Source organism: Mobula hypostoma, chromosome 2 (genome assembly GCF_963921235.1).
Source record: "Mobula hypostoma chromosome 2, sMobHyp1.1, whole genome shotgun sequence".
NCBI classification, from domain to species: Eukaryota; Metazoa; Chordata; class Chondrichthyes; order Myliobatiformes; family Myliobatidae; genus Mobula; species Mobula hypostoma.
In genome coordinates, this window is record NC_086098.1 from 137,416,163 (window position 1) to 137,442,875 (window position 26,713).

Genomic DNA, 26,713 nt, shown 5'->3' on the forward strand with positions numbered 1-26,713 from the left:
AGCAGGCCAGGCAGCATCTGTGAAGGCAGAGGGATGGTTGACAGTTTGTGTTGAGACCCAGCATCAGGACGACAGTGTAAAGTGGTGGAGTGTAAATGTGTTAGCCTTATTAATTTTATTCCAGGACTAAGTATTACTTTTTCTGTTTGTATAGTCTTGGAGTAATGTGTACTACTTTGATCACCTAGAAAGAGGAAGTGCAGCAGAGATGAACTGGTCTGGTTCAGGGAGGGGAGAGTGAGTACAATAGGAGTATATTTTCTCCAGTTTAAAAGACTGAGAGGAGATCTGAATGAAACTTACAAACTTCTTAAAGGGCTGGGCGGGCTGGGCAAGGGAGTCCAGGTGCTGAGTTTAGCGTTTGAGAGTAAATGGTAGGCCAGTTGGAGCAAGAAAAGGTTCTTCATTCAGTTCATGGAGATTCCTGAGAATTCTCTGTCCTGGAGGTTATGGAGACTCAAGCACTGTGTTCTCTCAAAATCACAATAAATAGGATCCTGGATGTTTAGGGAATCGAGGTCTACTGGGATCACAGAAGGAAGTGCTGCAGTGGTAGAAGTTCAGCCATGATCTGGATGAATGGTGGAGAAGGACTGAATGGTCTTATTCCTTTGTCTCTTGGGCAACATTGTACAGTTGGTCATACTGGAGGGAGCTCCTCACTGTGTGCTGTGCACAGTTGGTTAGCAAGTTAGTTGTCATGATGTCTACCCTTCAGCAATTGCATTGGCCCATTCAAATCTGGAAGAAATATTGAGGGTGATAGAAGGAGAGGAATATAGGAGCAAGAATTGGCCATTCATCCCTTCAGGCTTGCTTCACCTTTCTATGAGATCATGGCCGACCCTTGTCACTGCATTCTCACCCTGCCCCGTACCCTTGGTGTCTTGTTCACTGGAGGTACATTGATGTCCTTCTTAAAAACAACCAACCACTTGGCCAGAGTTCCACCAATCTTAGAGTGAAGAGATCTCTTCCCACCTCTGCCCCCACATCCTGAGAGCTTGACCCCCTCAAACTTGGATCATTCTCCTCCCCCCTCCCTCTTCCACTGGCCTTTTCCAGGAGAAACATCCTCTCTGCAGCCAGTCTATCTAGTCCTGTCAGGGATTTGTACATTTAAATGAAATCTTTCAAAGTACATCTATTATTAACCTATGTATAGTATATACAACCTTGAGATTCATTCCTTACCGCCAGCCACAAAACGAAGAAACCCAATAGAACCCTTAAAAAAATAAGAAAACAGTCAAACACCCAGTGTGTGCGGGGGATAAAAACAAATTATGCAAACAACAAAAGCAAGCAAACATCTGAAGTTCAGGAAAGTGATTCCTCAGCCGTGAAGCCAGACATCAGTGCAGTCGATCCAGTCACCCGTTAGTTTCAGGTCACAGCCTCAGTGCAGCGCAGAGACGAGTAAACCTCGCTGGGCAGTGTGCTGAACTGGCCTGCCCCTCACCCCTCGCCCCCCCCCACCTCCCTGCCCTAACACTCTGACCTTTTCAATCTGGCCTGCACTTAAATCGTCCAGATCATCCCTTTCTCTCGGACCCGACCCTGCCGCTCCGGTAACGGTATCAGGCGAGGGCCCCACTGCCTCATTTCAGCCTGGTGCTTAAATCGATCAGACCTCGGTCAATACAAACCCAATATCTCTTTAAACGTCAAGTGCCGTTCCTCATACCTGCACAGGGCTTCGAGTCTCCTACACTCACTCTGTGACAGGTACATCCTTTCTTGGGTGAGAAGGTCAAACAACTGCGGGCAACACCTGCGTGCGTTCTCAGCAATGTCCCGTGTCATTGACATACATAAATTCTACTTTATTCAAACGTACAAGATCCCAAAGGACCTGACCGTGCAGAGTTCTTTTCACGTGGCGAACAAGGGGGCATAGTTACAAGACCAGGGGTGCTCACTTAGAGTGAGTTGCATAGGAATTTCTACTCTCCGAGGGTATTGATTCCCTCGGATTCTCCCCCCACCCACCCCCGAGGGAAAAGCTCGTTCACTAGATATGTAGTATTTCAGCTGATAATGAATAAGTATTTGAAAGATTGGGGGGTAATGGGGAACTGTGCCAAAAGAGGTCGGTATAGTTCACCATTATCATATTGAAAAGCGGGGCAAGTTCAAGGGTTTAAGTGGCCTCCTCCTCCTCCTCCTATTCCTCACGGTAATCATAACCTCACCCCATCAGGGTTAAACTATTTATCTTATCAATCCTTCCCCCACCTTCTTTGCCACATAAAACTGCCTTGTTTCCACCCCACCCCTTGCCCAGTCCTGATAAAGGGCCTTCAATTCAAAACGATAACTGTTTTCCCCTTTCCACAGACGCTGGTTAATTTGCTGATCATTTCAAGCGTTCACCCTCTTCCCTCAGATAGTTCCTCAACAACTAGGTCTCATAAAATGCACTGTTGACCTTTTTTTTGCGCTGGTAGAAGAGAGCCAGGAGAAATGCAGCCATGATTGCCACCAGAACCACCACCACTACTACATATACATGTCCCATCTGCAATAGAGCTTGTGGGTCCAGGATAGGACTGTATAGTCATCAAAGATCTCACCGTTAAAGGAGTGGACATCGTCATCGGATTTCGACAGACAACCAAAGAAGAAGAGAAGATTGCTAGGGTAAACTTCCCATTCCTTTATCAATGGTTGTGTTGTAATTCCAACGCTGGCCACCAAGAGGTGGTGTGGTGCAGTATTTGAACTATTCCCCTGAATCATTTGAACATGAAGTCAGTGCAGATAACAGCCATAGAGGATCAAATCAGCAGATAAAAAACAAGTATTCACTCTCAGGAGAGCAGGCTCAGTGGTATGAAGAACTCTGATGTATAGTCTGCCTTTACGTGCCACAATGTTTAAAGGTGCTGCACCAGACAGTCATCAACAAGAGGTGGATAGGGAGATATCCAGGTGTGGTCCTACAATACAGGAACGGGGCTTTCAGTACCACTGTGTTCATATCATCCATCAAGTACCCACCATACTAGTCCCATTTTCCAGCGCTCACCTCATCATCTCCTATCCCTTAGCATTTCAAGTGCTCAGTTAAATACTTCTTAAACGTGAGAGCACCTGGCTTCACCAACACCTTCGGGAATCGATTCCAGATTTCAACCACCTTCTGGGTGGAAAAAAAATTCTTCCTCAAATCCCCTGAAAATACAAGATTCAAGACTGTTTAATATCATTTCATAGAAACATAGAAACATAGAAAATAGGTGCAGGAGTAGGCCATTCGGCCCTTTGAGCCAGCACCGCCATTCAGTATGATCATGGCTGATCATCCAACTCAGAACCCCGCCCCAGCCTTCCCTCCATACCCCCTGACCCCCCTAGCCACAAGGGCCATATCTAACTCCCTCTTAAATATAGCCAATGAACTGGCCTCAACTGTTTCCTGTGGCAGAGAATTCCACAGATTCACCACTCTCTGTGTGAAGTTTTTCCTAATCTCGGTCCTAAAAGGCTTCCCCTCTATCCTCAAACTGTGACCCCTTGTTCTGGACTTCCCCAACATCGGGAACAATCTTCCTGCATCTAGCCTGTCCAATCCCTTTAGGGTCTTATACGTTTCAATCAGATCCCCCCTCAATCTTCTAAATTCCAACGAGTACAAGCCCAGTTCATCCAGTCTTTCTTCATATGAAAGTCCTGCCATCCCAGGAATCAATCTGGTGAACCTTCTTTGTACTCCCTCTATGGCAAGGATGTCTTTCCTCAGATTAGGGGACCAAAACTGCACACAATACTCCAGGTGTGGTCTCACCAAGGCCTTGTACAACTGCAGTAGTACCTCCCTGCTCCTGTACTCGAATCCTCTTGCTATAAATGCCAGCATACCATTCGCCTTTTTCACCGCCTGCTGTACCTGCATGCCCACTTTCAATGACTGGTGTATAATGACACCCAGGTCTCGTTGCACCTCCCCTTTTCCTAATCGGCCACCATTCAGATAATAATCTGTTTTCCTATTTTAGCCACCAAAGTGGATAACTTCACATTTATCCACATTAAATTGCATCTGCCATGAATTTGCCCACTCACTCAACCTATCCAAGTCACTCTGCATCCTCTTAGCATCCTCCTCACAGCTAACACTGCCACCCAGCTTCGTGTCATCCGCAAACTTGGAGATGCTGCATTTAATTCCCACATCCAAGTCATTAATATATATTGTAAACAACTGGGGTCCCAGCACTGAGCCTTGCGGTACCCCACTAGTCACTGCCTGCCATTCTGAAAAGGTCCCGTTTATGCCCACTCTTTGCTTCCTGTCTGCTCACCAATTCTCTATCCACATCAATACCTTACCCCCAATACCGTGTGCTTTAAGTTTGCACACTAATCTCCTGTGTGGGACCTTGTCAAAAGCCTTCTGAAAATCCAAATATACCACATCCACTGGTTCTCCCCTGTCCACTCTACTAGTTACATCCTCAAAAAATTCTATGAGATTCGTCAGACATGATTTTCCTTTCACAAATCCATGCTGACTTTGTCCGATGATTTCACCGCTTTCCAAATGTGCTGTTATCACATCTTTGATAACTGACTCCGGCAGTTTCCCCACCACCGACGTTAGGCTAACCGGTCTATAATTCCCCGGTTTCTCTCTCCCTCCTTTTTTAAAAAGTGGGGTTACATTAGCCACCCTCCAATCCTCAGAAACTAGTCCAGAATCTAACGAGTTTTGAAAAATTATCACTAATGCATCCACTATTTCTTGGGCTACTTCCTTAAGCACTCTGGGATGCAGACCATCTGGCCCTGGGGATTTATCTGCCTTTAATCCCTTCAATTTACCTAACACCACTTCCCTACTAACATGTATTTCGCTCAGTTCCTCCATCTCACTGGACCCTCTGTCCCTTACTATTTCTGGAAGATTATTTATGTCCTCCTTAGTGAAGACAGAACCAAAGTAATTATTCAATTGGTCTGCATGTCCTTGCTCCCCATAATCAATTTCCAGTACACAAGTGTAAAGGAGAACAAAACAATTGTTATTCTGATCTGGCGCAGCACAAAAAAGTCTCAGTAAGTTGGAAAAAACACTATAAATATAAATACATATGATAGCTTATAGATGTGGATTGACTGCATGTGCATAAAGAGGCGTTGGATGCAGGGGTATCTGTACATGCGGTGAATCTGACAGGAAATTATAAAGTAGTGGTGGAGGGGTGGGTTAGTGGGCGGAGGTGTTGATCAGCTTACTGCTTGGGGAAAGTAACTGTTTTTGAGTCTGATGGTCCTGGTGTGGATGCTACGGAGCCTCCTTCCTGATGTCAGTGGAGCAAGCACTCCATGAGCAGGCAGGGTGGGATCATTCGTGATATTGCTGGCTTTTTCCCAGCACCTTTCTGTATCTGCATCCTTGAAGGCAGGTAGGCAGATGCTGGTGATACCACTGACAGCTTTGACTACCCGTTATAGGGCCTTCACTATTGAGATAAATTTCGTATTTTTTTAAATAAGAAATAAATGATGAAACTGCAACAGTGTGCAAGCATTGGGTCTTTCTCTGGAGCACCGTGGGAGGCTGGAATGTACAATGACAGTATCCTCTATTACATTGAACGGTGGGGTGGGGTGGGCTTTCGGGGCCTGGGGGTCTATATCTGCTGTTCATTTGTCAGTCTGGAGAAAGGGACAACCTTCCAATGTGACCATCGAGCTCTCACTAGTTAGACCAAGGTGAAAATTCCTCTATCATGAGAATAGATCATGACTCCTTGCCTTTTACTTTACCTATGTGCCACCGGCAGATCTCAAAGCCCCTCGGAAAAACTTGTGGTGCTCTTCCCACTCTTGCTTCCCCCCCCCCCAACAACCCCAATTTAACCTGGATCCCGCAATCACCAGTCACCTCTTGCTCCATGCCCCCTTCCACCATGTTATACCGTGGCTGCCTCCCTTCTATCCATTGGATGAACGGTCTCAGCCCAAAACATGGGTGGGATGGGTGAAGCGGTGCTGACCGTGGGCCAAGAGGGTTGGATGAATCGGGGGGTGTGGGAGGAGGGATCAAAAATGGGAGATGACGGGTCAAAAATGATGAAGGTTTATTTTCCGCACATGCACTGAGTTACGGTGAAAGACTTTGCAAGTTATCCACATAGATCACTTTGAGGGAGTGAAGGGAAAATCAATAATGGATGGTAGAAAATGGTGTAAAAGGTACGGTCACAGAGAAAGTGCATTGCAAATGTGATATGGTGTGACGGCCATGATGAGGTAGGTTGTGAAGTCAAGAATTTGCCTTTATCATACACGAGATGCATTTCAGAGTCTTGTAACTACAGGAGAGATACTGTCCTTGAGCTGGGTGCATAAAGACAATAGATTCTGCAGCTGCTGGAAATCCAGAGCAACACACACTGAAATGCTGGAGGAACTTAGCAGGTCAGTCAATATCTATGGTAATGAATAAACAATCGACGTTTTTGACGAAGACCTTTCATCGGGACTGGAAAGGAAGGGGGAAGATTCCAGAATAAAAAGGTGGGGGAGGGGAGAACAAGCTAGAAGGTGATAGGTGAAGTCAGGTGGATAGAAAAGGTAAGGGGCTGGAGAAGAAAGAATATGAAAGGAGAAAAGAGTGGACCATGGGAGATAGGAAGGACACCAGGGGTAGGTGACAGGCTGTGGGAGATAGGAAGGACACCAGGGGTAGGTGACAGGCTGTAGGAGAAGAGGCAAGAGGCCTGAGTGAGCAACAAAAGAGGGAAGGGGGTTGAAAACAATTACCAGAAGAAGAAATTGATGTTCATGCCATCAGGTTGGAGGCTACCTAGATGAAATAAGACCATAAGACATAGGAACAGAATTAGGCCACTTGGCCCATCAAGTCTGCTCCACCATTTCATCATGGCTGATCCCTTTATCCCCTCCTCAACCCCATTCCCCGGCCTTCTCCCTGTAACCTTTGATGCCATGTCCAATCAAGAACCTATCAATCTCTGCTTTAAATACACCCAACGACCTGGCCTCCACAGCTACCTGTGGTGAACAAATTCCACAAATTCACCACCCTCTGGCTGAAAAAAAATTTCTCTGCATCTGTGGTTTAAATGGACGCCCCTCTATCCTGAGGCTGCGCCCTCTTGTCCTAGACTCCCCCAGCATGGGAAACATCCTTTCTACATCTACTCTGTCAATATGAAATGTTGCTTCCCCCCACCCTGAGAGTGACCTCATCACAGTAGAAGAGGAGGCTACGGACCGACATGAAAGAACGGGACTGGGGATAGGAACTGAAATGGTTGGCCACTGGGAGATTTTGCTTTTGGCGAATGGAGCAGAGGTGCTCGACTAAGCGGTCCCCCAATTTATGTCAGGTCTCACCAAACATAGAAGAGGCTGCATCCGGAGCACTGGATACAATGGATGACCCCAACAGATTTACAGGCGAAGTGCTGCCTCACCTGAAAGGACTGTTTGGGGCCCTGACTGGAAGGGAGTGCGCTGGTGTAGCAATGCTAGGTAGACCTGCCATGTCACCTTCCAGCTTGTCCTCCTTCCCCTCCCCGCCTCCACCTTTTTATTCTGGAGTCCCTCCCCTTCCTCTCCAGTCCTGAAGAAGGGTCTGTTCATTCATTTCCATAGATCCTGTCTGGCCTGCTGAGATCCTCCTGCATTTTGTGCCTGGTGGCACGTGTATCATTTGTACCTTCTGGACAATGGAAGGTGGCGGGGGGGAGAGAAAAGAGAATGCAAGTATTGGGTGGGCACGTTTAAAAAGTGGGACTTGTGGAAGTCTTAGATGTCAGACAGGGGAGAAGAAGTGAAAAGATTGCTCCACGAGGAGCTGTTGAGGGTGCCTGTCCCAGTGAGGTAAAGATTCTCTTCAATGATTCTGTGTTCTGGAGTGGAGGGTGAGAAATAAAAGCTGCATTCGGACTGAAGGAGACTGTGAGTTCACACACGAAAAGATCAATACTTAAACTGTGTAAACAGCTAAGGAAAGCCTTGCCTTTCCAGTCAGTCAGACACTCGGGCAAAAAGCCCCAGGGACTTCAGTGCAATTATAAAGCACTGACCTCACACACTTTCACCAGGGACCAGGATCTCCAGGGACAAAGAGACAAGGAACCCGCAAACCACAGACTGGGATTTCAACCCTCTCCACCGCCCCCACACCCCCCTGAGGATTGGAGAAACAACAACAACTCATTTAAGGTGCAAAGACGATTCCCTTGCAAGCCTTAATGAGACTCAGTGCTGGGACCCCAGTTGTTTACAATATATATTAATGACTTGGATGAGGGAATTAAATGCAGCATCTCCAAGTTTGCGGATGACACGAAGCTGGGTGGCAGTGTTAGCAGTGAGGAGGATGCTAAGAGGATGCAGGGTGACTTGGATAGGTTGGGTGAGTGGGCAAACTCATGGCAGAAGCAATTTAATGTGGATAAATGTGAAGTTATCCACTTTGGTGGCAAAAATAGGAAAACAGATTATTATCTGAATGGTGGCCGATTAGGAAAAGGGGAGGTGCAACGAGACCTGGGTGTCATTATACACCAGTCATTGAAAGTGGGCATGCAGGTACAGCAGGCGGTGAAAAAGGCGAATGGTATGCTGGCATTTATAGCGAGAGGATTCGAGTACAGGAGCAGGGAGGTACTACTGCAGTTGTACAAGGCCTTGGTGAGACCACACCTGGAGTATTGTGTGCAGTTTTGGTCCCCTAATCTGAGGAAAGACATCTTTGCCATAGAGGGAGTACAAAGAAGGTTCACCAGATTGATTCCTGAGATGGCAGGACTTTCATATGAAGAAAGACTGGATGAACTGGGCTTGTACTCGTTGGAATTTAGAAGATTGAGGGGGGATCTGATTGAAACATATAAGATCCTAAAGGGATTGGACAGGCTAGATGCAGGAAGATTGTTCCCGATGTTGGGGAAGTTCAGAACGAGGGGTCACAGTTTGAGGATAGAGGGGAAGCCTTTTAGGACTGAGATTAGGAAAAACTTCTTCACACAGAGAGTGGTGAATCTGTGGAATTCTCTGCCACAGCAAACTGTTGAGGCCAGTTCATTGGCTATGTTTAAGAGGGAGTTAGATATGGCCCTTGTGGCTACAGGGGTCAGGGGGTATGGAGGGAAGGCTGGGGCGGGGTTCTGAGTTGGATGATCAGCCATGATCATAATAAATGGTGGTGCAGGCTCGAAGGGCCGAATGGCCTACTCCTGCACCTATTTTCTATGTTTCTATGTTTCTATGTTTCTATATGTCATGGTCTATTGCCTCAGGACTGAGCTGAGCAAGCAGGATGGTGGGCAGGGAAGAAGTTGTTTGGTGCCCGTTGTGTACGGTGGAATATTCATTCCCACTTCTTCCCACTCTGTCTGCGATGGAGTCTTCACATGAGGTTCTCTCGTCTAAATTCAGAGATTTTAAAGAAGGACTGTGTGAACTTAGAGCAGGCACCTTGGCACCTCAAACTTGCACTCGTTAAAAAGACATGCATAGAGGGGTACTGTATGGACAGAGGAGCTTCCCGTTGAATGAGATGATCGTCAGGTCTGTCGCATGGGCATAAAGTGTATTGGACAGCTGTATGGATAGCAAAGGTTTAGAAGCATATGTACCAAGTGCAGGCAAATGGGAGGCGCTCAGGAAGGCACCTTGGGTGGCTTGAACAAATTTTGTTTCCATACTCTAACCATAACTCAAAAATACTACTCTGAACAACCCCAGGAAGAGACTTCCTTTATAACAATAAATCAAATTGTCACTTGGCTATTATGGGGCCTTGCAGTACATAGTATAACCGTAATTAAAGTGCTCTGTTGAGTCATAGACATTAAACCTTTTAGGAGATCCCTGGAATGTGGAAGGCATCACATATACAAGTCTTGTTTTCTCTGTGGCACCAGCTCTTTAGAATGACACTTCCACTTTGACAGTGCACAGCCCCAATGAGGGGTCTCGGCCGGAAACATCGACTGCTTATTCATTTCCATAGATGCTGCCTGACCTGCTGAGTTCCTCCGGCATTCTGTGTGTCTCGCCTTGGATTGCCAGAATCAGCAGATTTTCTTGTGTTTGTGGGGAGTATCCTGGCTGGTTGCATCACAGCATAGTATGGAAACAGGAACAGAAAAGTCTACATAACGTGCCAGATACAGCTCAGCCCACCACAAGCAGAGACCCTCCCCCCACCACCACCACTGAGAACATTTTCAAGGAGCACTGCCACCGGAAAGCAGCATCCATCATTAAGGACCTGTTCTCTTCCTGCTACTACTATTGGAAAGAAGGTACAGGAGCCTTAGGTCCCACATCACCAGGTTCAGGAACAATTACTACCATACAACCTTCAGGCTCCTGAACCAGCTTGGATAACTTCACTCACCTCAACTCTGAACAGATTCCACAACCTACAGACTCACCTTCAATAACTCTACACCTCACTTTCTATTTATTTATTTTTTTACTTGTACTATTTGTCTTCTTTTGCACATTGGTTGTTTGACAGTCTTTGTTTATGTACAGCTTTTCTGTTGAATTTCTTTATTTTCCTGCAAAATGCCTGCAAGAAAATGACTCTCCATATGTGGTGACATATATGGGTCTTTTTTCTTTGGAACATAGAAGGTTGAGGGGGGACTTGATAGAGGTATTTAAAATTATGAGAGGGATAGATAGGGTTGACGTGGACAGGCTTTTTCCATTGAGAGTGGGGGAGATTCAAACAAGAGGACATGAGTTGAGAGTTAAAGGGCAAAAGTTTAGGGGTTACATGAAGGGGAACTTCTTTACTCAGAGAGTGGTGGCTGTGTGGAACAAGCTTCCAGCAGAAGTGGTTGGGGCAGGTTCGATGTTGTCGTTTAAAGTTAAATTGGATAGGTATATGGACAGGAAAGGAGTGGAGGGTTATGGGCTGAGTGGGCTGAGTGCAGGTCGGTGGGACTAGGTGAGAGTAAGAGTTTGGCACGGACTAGATGGGCCGAGATGGCCTGTTTTCATGCTGTAATTGTTATATGATTATATAGTTATATATATGTATTTGATAATAAATTTGACTTTGAAACACGTCATCCTGAGATCAAATGGAGGAAGTAAATTGGATTATTAGTGTCATAAGTACCAAGATGCAGTGAAAAACCTGTCTTGCATACCGATCATTACAGTGTATTGAGGAAGTACGAGGTAAAAATTACAAAGTGCAGTTTAAAGTATTACAGTACGAAGAGAGTACAGTGCAAGTAGACAGTAAAGTGCAAAGTCACAACGAGGTAGATTGTGAGGTCAAAAGTCCATCTTATCACACTAGGAAAACATATAACAGCAGGATAGAGGCTGTCCTTGAACCTAGAGGTGTGGGCTTTCTGGTTTTTGGATGATCTGCCTAGAGCAAGGGAGGAGGGAGAAGCAAAAATGTCTGGTTTGGGTGGGGTCTTCGAGAACATTGACTGCTTTATTGAGGCAGTGAGAATTGTAGACAGAGGTCATGAAGGGCAGACTGGTCTCCGTGAAGTTCTGAGTGGTCAGTGAAGGCTGCCACACAACTGTTAAGATGCAGGTAATGTTGAAAGAAGAAGAAATTGTGAAAACAGGTGTTTCAGATCCACTTTCCATTGTGCATTGGTATCAAAAGCCAGAATTTTGCCTGAAATGTTCAATGTTTCAATGGCTTAATTAATTGCCGATACCAAGAGAGGAACTGTGCAGCGCACACAGTTTTCTATGGGGATACGAGTTCTGCTTCTTACTTCTCAGTCTGCTGAGTTTTAGCAGCTCCTGAGGATAACCACACCGCCCCAATCATCCTGCTTAAGATCTGAACACAAGATCGTTATCAATAAGATCAAACACAGCACGGAGGTGAGGCTTTCTCTTCTCACCTGGGAGCTCCTGTTCAATGAATCAGCTAAGAGAAAATCTGCAGATGTTGGAGATCCAGAGCAACACACACAAAATGCTGGAGGAGTTCAGCAGTCCAGGCAGCATCTATGGAAAAGACCCTCATTAGGGTCTCAGTCTGAAATGTCGACTGTTTACTCCTTTCCATTGATGATGCCTGACCTGCTGAGTTCCTCCAGCATTTTGTGTGTGTTTCAGTGAATCACCTAGTTGCTTTTAAGAGTTGCTACTCGAATATTACTTTTGCTCTGAAGTCTGTCATTGTGACCATGCGATCTTCCACAGTGAGTGAAGTGTAAAGACTCTGTTCTTCTGTCAGAATAATCTGTGCAAAATTTGCAAGCTGTAGAAGGATCTTTTAACCCAGCAGGTTGAAGAGCACTGAGATCGTGGCAGAGGTGTCGAGGGGCATGTAGAAATTTCTGGGCTGAACAAGCTCTGTTGTTCGTTGATCAAAAGAACCTTGAGTTGGTCTGTAATCAGGGCAGTAGGAAAGTGGACACAACTGGAAAGGCATTGTCATTCTGGGGCTTTTTCTCTTCATATTAAAGACTCGATAAACAGGTTCTTTTCCCTCCAACTTCCCTCTAATAATGATGACCTGTAACAACACTCATCAATCCCTGCTGCAAAACAAACCCTCATCTTTCTTCCTTGCTAAAATTCTCCTGTCCTAGCAACATGCTGACGTCCTCTCCGATTATGCAACAGGACTGTACATAGTATTTCACACCTGGCCCTAAGATGTTATACAGGTTAACTATGATATTCTCACACTGATCCGCCATGCCTCCGCCAACAATACATCCTTTATCTCTTCTTAACAACGTTGTATTTGCTGATTACACCCAAGTCCAGTAAATCTGACCACGGTGTCGTTCCAGGAATGATGTAGTACACTAAGTGGGGCCCTGCTGAAGGGTTCCAGCTCGAAGCATCAACTGTACTCTTTTCCACAGATGTTGCCTGGCCTGCTGAGTTCCTCTGGCATTTTGTGAGTGTTGCTTGCGGTCAAATGTAGTCTTTTATAACTGCAACATAACTTTCATCCCAACCCTGCAAGGTAAATACCATCACTCTCTCATCTTTTCTGTGGTTTTATTGCAAGGCTGCCCACAGCCTCCTGGTTTTTGCTGGTTGGACACTTTTACCTTTGCTTCTCTATCATTCTCAGTTCACTGTTCTCCCAGTTTAAGAAATACCCCTTGCAGCCTTGTGTGCGGCAAGGCATAGAATGCTGGGCTTCGAGAGCACCTGTATTTGTTAATTGTTGTCTTAACCTGAGTTGTTAAGCCCTTGTGCTTTCTGTTTAATCTTGTCGCGTTTATTTTGCCTGGCATGGGTTTTCTGTGTACAGTGATTATTTAAAGTGGACCGATTAGAGCTTATCGTGGGGTCCTTGTTCTGAGAATGATTTGTCTCACGGTGTCACTTGGTCGAGCTACTGGTGTTCTGTTGGATTTCCGATGTATAAGCCCTTGTTTCCATCTCTACACGGGAGTCTGTCCTGGGTTCAGTCATTGCCAACGCACACTATGACAGAAGGATTCGATTAGATTAGATTATGAGGACACGCAGTCCTCTTTTATTGTCATTTCGTAATGCATGCATTAAGAAATGATACAATTTGTTCCTCCAGAATGATATCACAGAAACACAAGACAAACCAAGACTAAAAAGAACTGACAAAAATCACATAATTATAACATATAGTTACAACAGTGCAAGCAATACCGTAATTTGATAGGAGAACAGACCATGGGCACGGTAAAAAGGGTCTCAAAGTCTCTCGAAAGTCCCATAATCTCACGCAGATGGTAGAAGGAAGAAAACTCTTCCTGCCATGAGCTTCCAGCATTGCAAACTTGCCAATGCAGCATCCTGGAAGCACCCGACCACAGTCTGACTCCCAGTCCGTCAGCAAAGCAGGCATTTCAGATGTTTCTCCAGATGTTCCTCCGTGCCTCTCACAGTGCACCTCATCTATTGTCACAACGTGCACGGCAATATCGCAAACCAACTGCGGAGGATCTCTGCATATAGAGATGGCACCAAGAGCTGAGCGACACCACGAGAAGTAACTTTCTCAAAACTAGGACCCTGCGATTAGTGCTAATCAGGCATCCACCTGAATAATACAAGAAACACAGAATCCCTGAGCCTATCAAAATAAACTTAACAAATTTAAACAGAAAGCACCAGGAGACCACATCACAAAGAGCAAATTGCTTGAGAAAAACACAAGGAAATCTAAATGATTAACGACCTTCACTAGACAACAATTAACCAGTTCAGGTGATCTAAACTCCTGGAGGCCCAATGCTCTCTGGCGCCCCACACAGGCCCAAAGGTCTCATTACACTTTCATCTGCAAATTTGACTGTAAATTACTCGTATTCTGCTACATAGATCACTAATAAGTATAGTGAAAAGCCAAAACCTCATTCTCTTGTACCATCCTGTGAGTCACTTTTGTCACGTCTTGCTGCAAGTTTTCTTTTATCCCTGCTCTCTTACGTTGTTCCCTGCCATGTCATTAAGTTCCTTTCATTTGTGTAAAGTAAGTAGGTTTCCTGGGGACCAGTGGGCTGGTAGGTTGATAGAGAATGCTCCACTGAAAGCCAACATACACACAATGGAACACATTGAAAAACAGTAAACAGTCAATGTTTCAGGCTGGGACCCTTCATCAGGACTGGAAAGGAAGTCAGGGCAAGAAGGTGTGGGGGAAGGGAGGAAGAAGTACAAGGTGGTAGGTGATAGGTGATAGGTGAAACCAGGAGGCAAGGGCAAGGGTGAAGTAAAGAGCTGCGAAGTTGATTGGTGAAAGCGATAAAGGGCTGGAGAAGGGAGAATCTGATGTTAAGTTTCACCTCTCGCTGTGAAACGGGGACATCTCTTTATCCCTTAAAAGGGAGACAGAGAGCCTGTGGTATGTGGAATACCGGGTGAATGAGTAGTCTTTGGAGTACTGCAAGTCTGTGTCTTTATTGATGCTTTGTTGCACACCTGAGTGCTCGGTGGGTGGGGTGCCGATGCTTTTTTGCTGGTGGGGGAGGGAGGAGTCATTGTTTTGCAGCTGCTTACGCGTGGGAGGGGGAGCTGGGGGGTACTTTGGGATTCTAACATTTAACTGTCATTCATTCTTTGGGGCAATCCTCTGTTTTTGTGGATGCTTGCGAAGAAAAAGAATTGCAGGACGTATATTGTATAAATTTCTCTGACATTAAATGCACCTACTGATATGAGAGAACAGAAGAAAGGGAAGGGGAGGAGCACCAGAGGGAGGTGATGGGGATGTGAGGAGATAAGGTGAGAGAGGGAAAAAGGAATGGGGAATGGTGAAGGAGAGGGAGTGCCAATTACCGGAAGTTCGAGAAAGAGCACTTGGTTGGAGTCAGATCACAGTGAGAGAGAGGTTCATCAAACTCCCATCGTATAGAAGATTTAAACTTCTGGGTAGGCATCCCTGAGAGAGACTTCGCAGTAGTAGAGGCATCACAAACACAGGAAAATCCTCAGATGTTGGAAATTCAAAGCAACATGCACAAAATGCTTGAGGAAAATTCCTGCATCATTTTGTGTGTGTTCCTTTGGATTTTCAGGCATCTGCAGATGCTGTCCTGTTTGTGAAGCAGACAATGGGCTGAACGGCCTCCTTTGTGTTGTAATAAGCCCCGGAGAAGCTCTGTACACTAATCTCAGATGGGCATGTTTCTCTGTACCTGACCCCATTCCTCTGCCCTGGGTGTTGTGAGGTTTGGTAGTGGAAGGAGTCTTATGGAGACAGACACAAGAGACTCCAGATGTTCCATTCCGGAGCAACGACTCAGTGACTCGATGGGAGGGAGAGAGGGGGGAATGGGCAGTTGACTTTTCATCTGGACATTCTCTGGATTTGACCCCACTTTCCATTCCTAAAGGAGTGAGGTGGGGGGGGGCGGAATACGGTTTTACTCTGCACCTGACTCCATTCCTGGGGGTGTCAGGTGTAGAGTAGAGGGAGTTTTGCTTTATATCAGACCTCACTCTCAAGTACTGGGACGTTTGAGTACACACACTGTTTCTAAACCGAGTTCTGTGTGTGTGTTTATTTGTTTATTACCTAAGCCTTTCGTTATATTCGGGATATTTCGCACTGCCCGAGTTTCCCGTACTCGGCGCAGCAAAGTTATGCCGAAAGAGTTTTCCAGTCGCGAGAGCAGGAAGCGGGAAGTCCCACTTCGCAATCAGCCTGGCCTCGGGGAGTGCTGGGGTTTTACAGCCGAGCCTATTTGCATAGGGTGAGTTGAGACAGTCCCCGATTTTTTTTTCAATTTATTACTCTGGTATCTTCCTCGTTACACTTCTATGAACAGCGGCAAACCCAGAGCAACTGAGGTGCTCTTTGACTGACCTTCCGATGCAAGGTAGGACACGCTCCCCAACTGTGGGCTCGGTGGGCCAGGGGATGGGCAACCAACCAATCGCCGGGCTTGATTTGCCCGCCATCCTCGGCTGACGGATCCCAGCAGAGGGCCGAGTGGACGCTTCCCTCGGACCGACAAGGCGAGGCACAGCAGGAGCCTGAGCATTGCACTGGGCTGCGTTTTCTGAGAAGCTCGGCGCTTGAGCTGCGATGGCATGGGGGTGGGGGGGGGCGTGTTTGAGGGACAAATCAGCCTTTCACAGTTTAAAACGTTCACCTTGCGTGCAGGCTGCTAGAGGAACTTGGCAGGTCGAGCAGCATCCAGAGCAGGGAAAGAGATGGTCAATGTTTCCGGACGCTGCGTCCAATGTGAGAGTTCAGAGGGGAGATAAAATAGTGAGAGGGAGGGATGAGGCAGATAGGTGGAAACAGGTGAGGAGAGAGATGATGAGCAGTTGGAACCCAGAGGGATAAAGATGGAATACAGAAACAGAGACCAAAACTGCAGCATTCAGTGTGCCCAATCTGGCCTCCTCTGCACCAAGACCAAGCATAGACTAGGCGACCAGTTGGTGGAGCAGCCACACTACCTGCGATGGTCACCCCCGAGTTGCCTTTGGCATGCCATTTCAACTCCCTTTTCCATTCCCACACCGACCTCTACAGTCTCAGCACTGCCAAGGTGAAGCTCGACACAGGTTAGCAGAACAACAGCTGATGTTCTAGCTGGACAGTGCAGTGGTAGTTGAGGATGGACAGATTGCTGTGGAAATGTAAGGGAGAGTTGAAATGGCATGAAGCTGGGGGCTTGGGATGGCCACACATTTTAATTCCACATCCCATTCCCATCGTGACATGTCTATCCACGGCCTCCTCTACTGTAAAGATGAAGCCACACTCAGGTTGGAGGAACAACACCTTATATTCTGTCTGGGTAGCCTCCAACCTGATGGCATGAACATCGACTTCTCTAACTTCCGCTAAGGCCCCACCTCCCCCTCGTACCCCATCTGTTACTTATTATTATTGTTATGCACACATTCTTTCTCTCACTCTCCTTTTTCTCCCTCTGTCCCTCTGAATATACCTCTTGCCCATCCTCTAGGTCCCACCCCCCTTGTCTTTCTTCCCGGACCTCCTGTCCCATGATCCTCTCGTATCCCCTTTTGCCTATCACCTGTCCAGCTCTTAGCTCCATCCCTCCCCCTCCTGTCTTCTCCTATCATTTTGGATCTCCCCCTCCCCCTCCAACTTTCAAATTCCTTACTCACTCTTCCTTCAGTTAGTCCTGACAAAGGGTCTCGGCCTGAAACGTCGACTGCACCTCTTCCTACAGATGCTGCCTGGCCTGCTGCGTTCACCAGCAACTTTGATGTGTGTGGCTTGGGATGGCCATTGTGTGCAGAACACAGATCCTCTGCAAATGGTCAACTAGTCTATTCTTGGTCTCCTATTGTCCCATGGACTTGAATGTCCATGGCATTTTCCACAGGCTGGGCGAGGTCAGCCACAAACTAGAAGAACAACACGATACATAATCCTCATAAGTTGTCTACAGTCCAATGGTATGGATAGCAAACTTTTCTATTTCAATTAGCTTGCACCTTGTATTTCTTTTTCACTCCCCTTCTAGTCCACTCTCACAACCTCCACCCCACTACCCCCCCAACAGCCAGCCTGCTAGTCCTCCATTATCAAGTTCTGTTCCAGTCCCCACCTGGTTCTGTTGGCCCATCACTTAACCTACAGGGTCTCCTGTTGCCCCAACTGGTTCCATCAGCCTATCATCCCTCTCTGATTGGGTTATCGTCTTCCTTATATTAGATTCCAGCATCCACAGCTTCCTTCGTCTCCACTCATCACATTCAATCTCCCTCTGCCCTCTCCTCCTCCTGCCTAACTATACCTGCCCCTTTACCCCTTCTTTTACCAATCACACACTGCCCACTCCCTCCCTACTGCACCAAGCCCCCTGCCCCGTCCCATTCAGCTCTATCCTATCATCTCCATCCTCTCCTATTCCCACCCATTACTTACCAGCCCATCCGCTCACCTCTTCATGTCTTTATTTTGGCTCTCTTCCCTCCACAGTCCTGATTCAGAGTCTCAACTTGAAATGTCAACAATCCCTCTGAGCCCACCATTGCCGCTGGATTTGCTGAGTTCCTCCAGCCATTTGTTTTTTTCTTTGCTCCCAATTAACAGCATCTGTAGTCTCTTGTGTTGCCTAATTCATGGACCTACAGTCAACAGTAAATGTTGAATGTTTTTGTGATCCAGGATGGGTACGGCTCAGTGAGTTACAGTGGTTTTGGTCTTGGGGGTGTCTGAATGGAATTCTCCAGTATTCTCTTGCCCTTCCGTTTTGTTAACCAGCACCAGTTTTATTTTATTGGGAGCCTGGTTGGGAATAAATTAGAGGACCTAGTTTGTCATGATGGACACAAGCATCCCAAATGTGAAGGCAGCCTAGAGAGTCCCGACGAAGGGTCTCGGCCCGAAACGTTGACTGTACCTCTTCCTAGAGATGCTGCCTGGCCTGCTGCATTCACCAGCAACTTTGATGTGTGTTGTAGCCTAGAGAAGCAGCTCTCTTCTCGCCGTCTTTGTAAATGGGGTGTCAGATTCACCTATCGGGGCAGTACCTAAGGTAATTCAGTCCAAACTGTTCAACACTTGGAGAAAACAAAAGAGATTATTTTTATTTTTCAGGATTAGATTAGCACGGATAATCTCTGAGATTCATCATGGACATTTGGTAAAGAACCAGGATTGTGATGGGAAACCATAATCTCTCTCTCCCTGCCCTCCCTCTGTGTGGATGCTGTCTGACCTGTTAAGTCATCTCAGCATTTCAGATTTCCAGTATCTGCTGTGCTTTCATTTCTGAACACATTATCATCCCACTGGCTAGCTTCGATAATGGAAACCATGAAACTACCAGATTCTTGTACAAGAACAATCCATCTGATTCGTTCATGTCTTTTATGGAAGGACACCTTTACTCTGATCCGGCCTGTGTTTGATCTCAACCCACCAAAGTGAGTGACATCTCACTATCTCCTCAGTTCATGGACGATTAGAGCTGGATAGTGAAATAGAAACATAGAAAACCTACAGCACAATACAGGCCCTTCAGCCCACAAAGCTGTGCCGAACATGTCCTTACCTTAGAAATTACCTAGGGTTACCTATACCCTCTATTTTTCTGAGCTCCATGTACCTGTCCAGGAGTCTCGCAAAAGACCCTATCGTATCCACCTCCACTGCCGTCGCCGGCAGCTCATTCCATGCACTCACCACTCTCTGCGTAAAAATCTTACCCCTGACATCTCCTCTGTACCTACTTCCAAGCACCTTAAAACTGTGCCCTCTCATGCTAGCCATTTCAGTCTTGGGAAAAAGACTCTGACTACCCACATGATCAATGCCTCTCATCGTCTTAGACATCAACAAGAAATGTTGCCAACGGCAGCCATGTCCACATTTCTTGAACAAAGATATTCTGAAAATTGGATATAATAGATACTCACCAATATCCATAGGCAGTATGGTAGCGAGTGATTAGCACAATGCTTTACAGTACAGGTGACCCAGGTTCAATTCCCGTTGCTGCCTTTAAGGAGTTTGTACCCTGTCTTCATGACCATGGGAGTGTGCTCCAGTTCCCTCCCACAGTCCAAAGGCGTATCGTATCAGTTGGTAGGTTAATTGGTCGTTGTAAGTTGTCCCTTGATTAGGCTAAGGTTAAACCAAGGCTGCTGTGCAGTGTGGCTTGAAGGGCGTATTCCGTGCTGTATCTCAATAAATAAGTAAATATACTGAGGCTGGAGCTTGGCTTTCTGTGATGGTGTAGTGAGAACTGATTTGCATCTCCATGGTCAAACGGAAGTTTATTTCAGGAGGAACAAACAGCTGCTGGTTGACTGCCAGCATTTCGCAAAGTTGATAGTCGAACATTTCCTTGTGTTAAAGTCTACCCCAATGAAATTTGAATGTCTGAGATTTGATATCAAATGATGTCAAAGAGTCTAAAGTGAACAAAGAACTGGAATAAATTAGCATTTGCAAAAAAAAAACAGATCAGAGGAATTAATGAAGCCAAAAGCCTACAAATCCCTAGGACCTGATGACCTGTTTTGAAAGAAGTAGCTTGGAACTGATAAATGCACTTCCCATCTCCCAAAATTCCATATATTCTGCAATGTTTACCACAGACTAGAGATAGCAAATGTAATTCCATTAGTTAAGAAAAGAGGGACAAATAAAACAGAGAACTAGAGGCCTGACGTCAATAATAGGAAAAATGCTAGAATCTATTTTAAAGGAACAGGTAGCAGCACATAGAAAGTAATAATAAGATGGGGCAGGATCATCAAGGGTTTAAGTAAGAACATCACCCACTTTGGTTTAAATAACAGAAAAGTATTATGTTTAAATGGTGCAAGGTAGGAAGGTGTTGGTGTGACTGTAATGATTGCAAATTAAGGGTCAGGTAAAACAAACAATTGGGAAGACAAATGGTACATTGGCATTTATTGCTAGAGGATTTGGATACAATAGTAATGATGTTTTACTGCAATTATAGAGAGTCTGTACATGGTATATTGTGGATAGGTCTGATCTTCCCATCAGAGGGAGGGTAAGGAAAGTTTACTAGACTGACTCCCAGGATGGAAGGGGTGTTCTACAAGAAGAGATTAATATACTCTCTATTTAGAATGAGAGATGATGTCATTGAAATGTAACAAGATTTCTGTGAGAGTTGACTCAGCTGATAAATGATATTTCCTCAGACCTAAGTGGGTGGCTTTTGCAAGGATCTCTGGAAGTTGTGCTGGCCCAGCTTGGTCCCATAGGTAATCACCTCAGGACCTCAAGTGCACCACAATTTGCCTGGTCCTTCGTGCCCATCCCTATCTCACGCTTACATTTATAGACAAAAGTGAATGTTGCCTTTGTGCTTAAATAGAAAAGAATAAAGTAATGCAGGTAGTACGGCCATCTGAAGCAAGACGAAGCTATCCAGTCCAAAAGCCTGCTCTGTTGTTCAATGGCCGGGCCATCTCTCAGCACCACATTCTGCACTAGATCTATATCCCCTCAATTCCCGGAATATCTAAAAGTGTTTTGAATATACAGTGCCTATAAAAAGTATTCACCACCCCCCCCCCCCGGAAGTTTTTCATGTTTTATTCTTTTACAACATTGAATCACAGAGGATTTAATTTGGCTTTTATTGACACTGATCAACAGAAAAAGACTCTTTTTGTGTCAAAGTGAAAACAGATCTCTACAAAGTGATCTAAATTAATACAAATATAAAACACAAAATAATTGAATGCATAAGTATTCAGCCCCTTCAAGTCATATTTAGTAGATGCACATTTGGCAGCAATTACAGCCTTGAGCCTGTGTGGATAGGCTCTATCAGCTTTGCACATCTGGACACTGCAATTTTTCCCCATTCTTCTTTACAAAACTGCCCATGCTCTGTCAGATTGTGTGAGGACTGTGAGTGAACAGCCCTTTTTAAGTCCAGCCACAAATTCTCAATTGGATTGAGGTCTGGACTCTGACGTGGCCACTCCAAGACATTAACTTTATTGTTTTTAAGCTATTCCTATGTAGCTTTGCCTTTACGCTTGGGGTCATTGTCTTGCTGAAAAACAAATCTTCTCCCAAGTTGCAATACTCTTGCAGACTGCATTAGGGTTTCTGCCAGGAAATCCCAGTATTTTGCTGCATTCATTTTACCCTCTACCTTCACAAGCCTTCCAGGGCCTGCTGTAGTGAAGCATCCCCACAGCATGATGCAGCCATCACTGTGCCTCATGACAGGGATAGTGTGTTTTTGATGATGTTCATTGTTTGGCTTACGTCAAACATCGTATTTAGTCTGATGGCCAAAAAGCTCAATTTTGGTTTCATCAGACCATAGAACCTTCTTCCAGCTGACTTCAGAGTCTCCCACATGCCTTCTTGCAAACTCTAGCTGAGGTTTCATGCGAGTTTTTTTTTCAACAGTGGCTTTCTCTTTGCCACTCTCCCATAAGACGATGATTGGTAAAGCACCCAGGCAACAGTTGTATGTGCAGTCTTTCCCATTTCAGCCACTGAAGCTTGTAACTCCTCCAGAGTTGTCATATGTCTCTTGTTGGCCTCCCTCACTTGCCCTTTCTTGCATGGTCACTCAGTTTTTGAGGATGGACTGCTCTAGGCAGATTTACAACTGTGCCATATTCTTTCCGTTTCTTGACGACTGATTTGACTGTACTCCAAAAGGTATTCAGTGACTTGGAAATTTTCTTGTATCCATCTCCTGACTTGTGCTTTTCAATAATCTTTTCATGGAATTGCTTGGAGTGTTCTTTTGTTTTCGGGGTGTAGTTATTGCCAGGATACTGACTCAGCAGCAGTTAGACCTTCCAGATACCGGTGTATTTTACTACAATCAATTGAAACACCTTGACTGCACACAGGTCTCCAAAAACAGATCTCTGTTAAACTAATTATGTGACTTCCAAAACCAACTGGCTGCACCAGTGATGATTTGGTGTGTCGTATCAAAGGGGGTGAATACTAATGCAATCAATTATTTTCTGTTTTGTATTTGTAATTAATTTAGATCACCTTGTAGAGATCTGTTTTCATTTTGACACAAAAGAGTCATTTTCTGTTGATCAGTGTCAAAAAGCCAAATTAAATCTTCTGTGATTCAATGTTGTAAAACAATAAAGCATGAAAAATTCCAAGGCAGGTGAATACTTTTTATAGGCACTGTTCTATTTTTATACCTACAAATAAACTCTTCTCTGGCTTCCAGCCAGGTAGAAATATCGATTATAACCGACGATTCGATGACAAACTCTGCCATCTTCATAGGGATGATGCCTGGGCATGTCTCGTCCAGTGGTATTTTCCCCCCATAGTCCTGATTGGTTAGTTCTCCTCCAATCAGATTTCTGCTCTCCCACATTGTATACAACCAAATTCCATTTCTTACTTAGAGTGAAATAAGAGAAAGACAACTCAGATTCCTAGGACATATCATGCGAAAAGATGATCTAGAAAAACTCATACTCTCTGGAAAGATTGAGGGGAGTAAACCTGGAAGAAGACCTCGGCCTATGTACATCAAAAGCATAGCCAGGTGGCTGCACATCGAGGAAATGGAAGTCATCCAAAAAACGAAGGATAGATCTATATGGAAATCCATGGTCACCAAAGTCCGCATCGGATACGGTACCTAGACAGACAGACTTAGAGTGAGACCTTCGTCTTTGTTAAAATTCTTTTCCTCTAGTTTTATTTCAATGGCTTCCTTTACCAGGTGGTCCCAAAAGCCATTGGTGTGGCGCAGTAGTCTTGAGCTGTCGAAGTCAATGTTCTGCTACCGCTGATTTCTCCGGATAACCCAAATGGATACAATCTCTTGTGCTCCTTGATGCGGGTTTCCACCATGTCTCCTCTATGGCCGATGTTCGCATTCACAGCCCAGGTCATCTCTGACCCACATAAATTGTGATTTGAGATTGCTTACGGGTTTGTGGATGGTATTAATCCAGTATTTCTTCAGCATCCTGGTGATCCTTCCAGAAACTGTGGAAATATAGTGAAGGCAGGCAGTAGCAACAGGTTCCTCCTCGTTGTTAGGTTTTCTGGTTTTTCTGTCGGCCCTTTTAAGGGCCTGATTTTTCCTTCACCTTGTAGTGATTCTGTAGGAACATGCTGCTTATTTCCTCGGGGAAGCTCTCCAGGTCCCAAATAGTTTTTGCACGATTAATCAAAGTAGAAAGAGCCGCTCTACATTGAGAGGCGTGATGGTGGCTGTATTGTTGAGGATACTGCATTTGTGATGGCCATAGGATTGACTTCGACAACACAAAACTACTGTGCTGTGCCAATGGCTTTTGCGACCACATGGTAAAGGAAGCCATTGATATAAAACCAGAGGAAAAGAATTTTAACAAAGACGAATGTCTTGCTCTTGGTGAGAACTGGAATTCGATTGTAAGCAAGGTGGGAGAGCTGAAACCTGATTGGGTGAGGACTAACCAATCAGGAGGGATGGACTACCGGGGGGGGGGGTATAAATACCACCAGACTAGACATGCCCAGGCATCATACCTGAAGAAGATGCCGGAGTTTGTTATCGAAACATTGGTTATAATCGATACCTGTACCTAGCTGGAAGCCCAAGAAAAGTTTATTTGTCATATACACTGGGAAAGCACTGGATCCTATTTTTATTCATTGTCAAGATTTGAAACAAGAATTAAAAGCTGGTAATGCACCTCAAGTCAGTCATCAAATGAAAGGCAAATATTAAGTTAACAATGCACAGAATGAAACCTCACTGGAACTGGCTGATCATGAACCTCTCCCTATAAATTCTAACTGGACGCAGATATGTAATGTGCCTTTTGATCGAATTATTCACCTTTAAATCTGTGACTTTTATTTTTATGTGTTGACATTCTTAGCTATGAACTCTGTTGTAAGGTGGGACAATTCTTATCTTCATAGTGTTGCTAATAGCTGGCGATTGCTTTCAGATCAGGTTTAATTTGACTTCTGACAATTATCCCTATCAGACGTGGGTCACACCTTCGACCTTTAAGGATATTTGAAGACATTTCATAAAACTGTATCTCATGCATGACATGAACTACTTGTCATGGGCTTGCAGAGATTTGTTAACATCCAGAAGGAAGGTAGTTGAATCAAGTGTGAGTCCCCCATTCTGTCACTATCAACTCTTATAATACACTTCACAGCAAAATGTTATAAGTTCTTTTTAAAGCATCTGACTTAAAGATTTTTTTTTAAAAATTATGTTTGTGAACAGTGGTGTGGTGGTGCAGTAGTTCTCTGGGGAGATCAAACCCTTTCCCCACACGTTAACAAACAATACCACAGCAAGTCATGGCTCATAACCGGATTGAATTCCATTAATATCCATGTAAAGACAGTCCTAACTCAGATCCAATGACTATGGGTTCACCCCACAGAGATCCACAATCAGAATAAGGTTTAATATCACTGGCAAGTAACAGGTTGCATCTCCATCTGGTATGAGAGCAGTCGAGCATCAGACCAGAAATCCCTACAAAGGACTGTGAGAACAGCCGAGAGGATCACAGGAGTCTCCTTACCATCCACCGGGGACATTTATCAGGAGCGCTGCAGACGCAGGGCCCTTAGTACTATTAAGGATCCCACCCATCCATCCAGCATTCTCCTTGACTTTCTACCATCAGGCAGGAGACTGATGCATGAAAACAAGAACGGTTAGAATGAGAAACAGCTTCTTCCCCCAGGCCATTGGGCTTCTGAACTCCCTGCGGCATAGTATTCAAAGTGTCACTGTTAATCTGTTCCATACCTTACAATATTTAATACTGATGCACTTTAGTTTGTTACTTATGTGTGATTCATCTGTAGATTTTATCCTTACCTTCGTAAGTTATCGTGTATACTATGTGTGTTATGTGTACTCCTCCGCTTTACACCCTGGTTCGAAGAAACATCTTGTTTCACTATAGTATATTTTATTGTTATATGTGTTATATACATGTATATAGTTAAATGTCAATAAACTTAACTTGATACAGTATATCTCGAAATTTGTTTTGTGGCAACAGTACATTGCAATCCATTAAAAAATTATAAATTACAGTAAGAAGTATATATAACAAAGAAAATTAAATTAAATAAGTAATGCAAAAAGAGAAGAAAAATCCTAAGGTAGTGTTCATGGGTTCATTGTACATTCCAAGATCTGACGGCGGAGGGGAAGAAGCTATTGCTGAAATGTTGAGTGTGTGTCTTCAGGCTCCTGTACCTCCTCCTTGATGGTAGCAAAGAGGAGAGGGCATGTCTTGACTGATGGGTCCTTAATGATGGATGCCGCCTTTTTGATGCATCGCCTTTTGAAAGTGTCCTGGATGCTGAGGAGGCCAGTGCCCATGATGAAGCTGGCTGAGTTTACAACTTTATGCAGTTTTTTCCGATCCTGTGCAATGATCCCAGACGATGATGCAACCAGTTAGAATGCTCCACAGTACATCTGTAGAAATTTGTAAGTGTCTTTGGTGACATAACAGATCTCCTCAAACTTCTAATGAAATATAGCCGCTGTTGTGCCTTCTTTGTAACTGCATCGTTATATTGGGCCCAGGTTAGATCCTCAGAGATGCTGACACCCAGGAACTTGAAACTGCTCACCCTTTCCACTGCTGATCCCTCGATGAGGACTGATGTGTGTTCCCTCAACTCACACTTCCTGAAGTCCACAATCAATTCTTTGGTCTTACTGACGCTGAATGCAAGGTTGTTGTTGTGACACCACCCCACCAGCTGATCTATCTCCTTCCTGTATGCCTCCTCATCACTCTCTGA

The 26,713-nt window shown here is 45.0% G+C and overlaps 1 protein-coding gene and 1 long non-coding RNA gene across 2 annotated transcripts in view; one reads left to right on the forward strand and one right to left on the reverse strand.

Annotated features, from left to right (window-relative positions):
• The window catches only part of LOC134342513 (uncharacterized), a 61,575-nt gene extending 40,907 nt beyond the window's left edge, over positions 1-20,668 (reverse strand). Inside the window, exons 1-2 of the long non-coding RNA XR_010017037.1 lie at positions 19,843-20,668; positions 2,577-3,177 (exon numbers count right to left, since the gene is read on the reverse strand). This is a non-coding gene — a long non-coding RNA (uncharacterized LOC134342513). The remainder of the gene's footprint in view (positions 1-2,576; positions 3,178-19,842) is intronic.
• Positions 16,247-26,713, forward strand: part of traf3ip2a (TRAF3 interacting protein 2a) — a 75,105-nt gene continuing 64,638 nt past the window's right edge. The window contains exon 1 of the mRNA XM_063040743.1: positions 16,247-16,310. Within this exon, the coding sequence (XP_062896813.1) occupies positions 16,304-16,310 (7 nt within the window). The 5' untranslated portion in view covers positions 16,247-16,303. The remainder of the gene's footprint in view (positions 16,311-26,713) is intronic.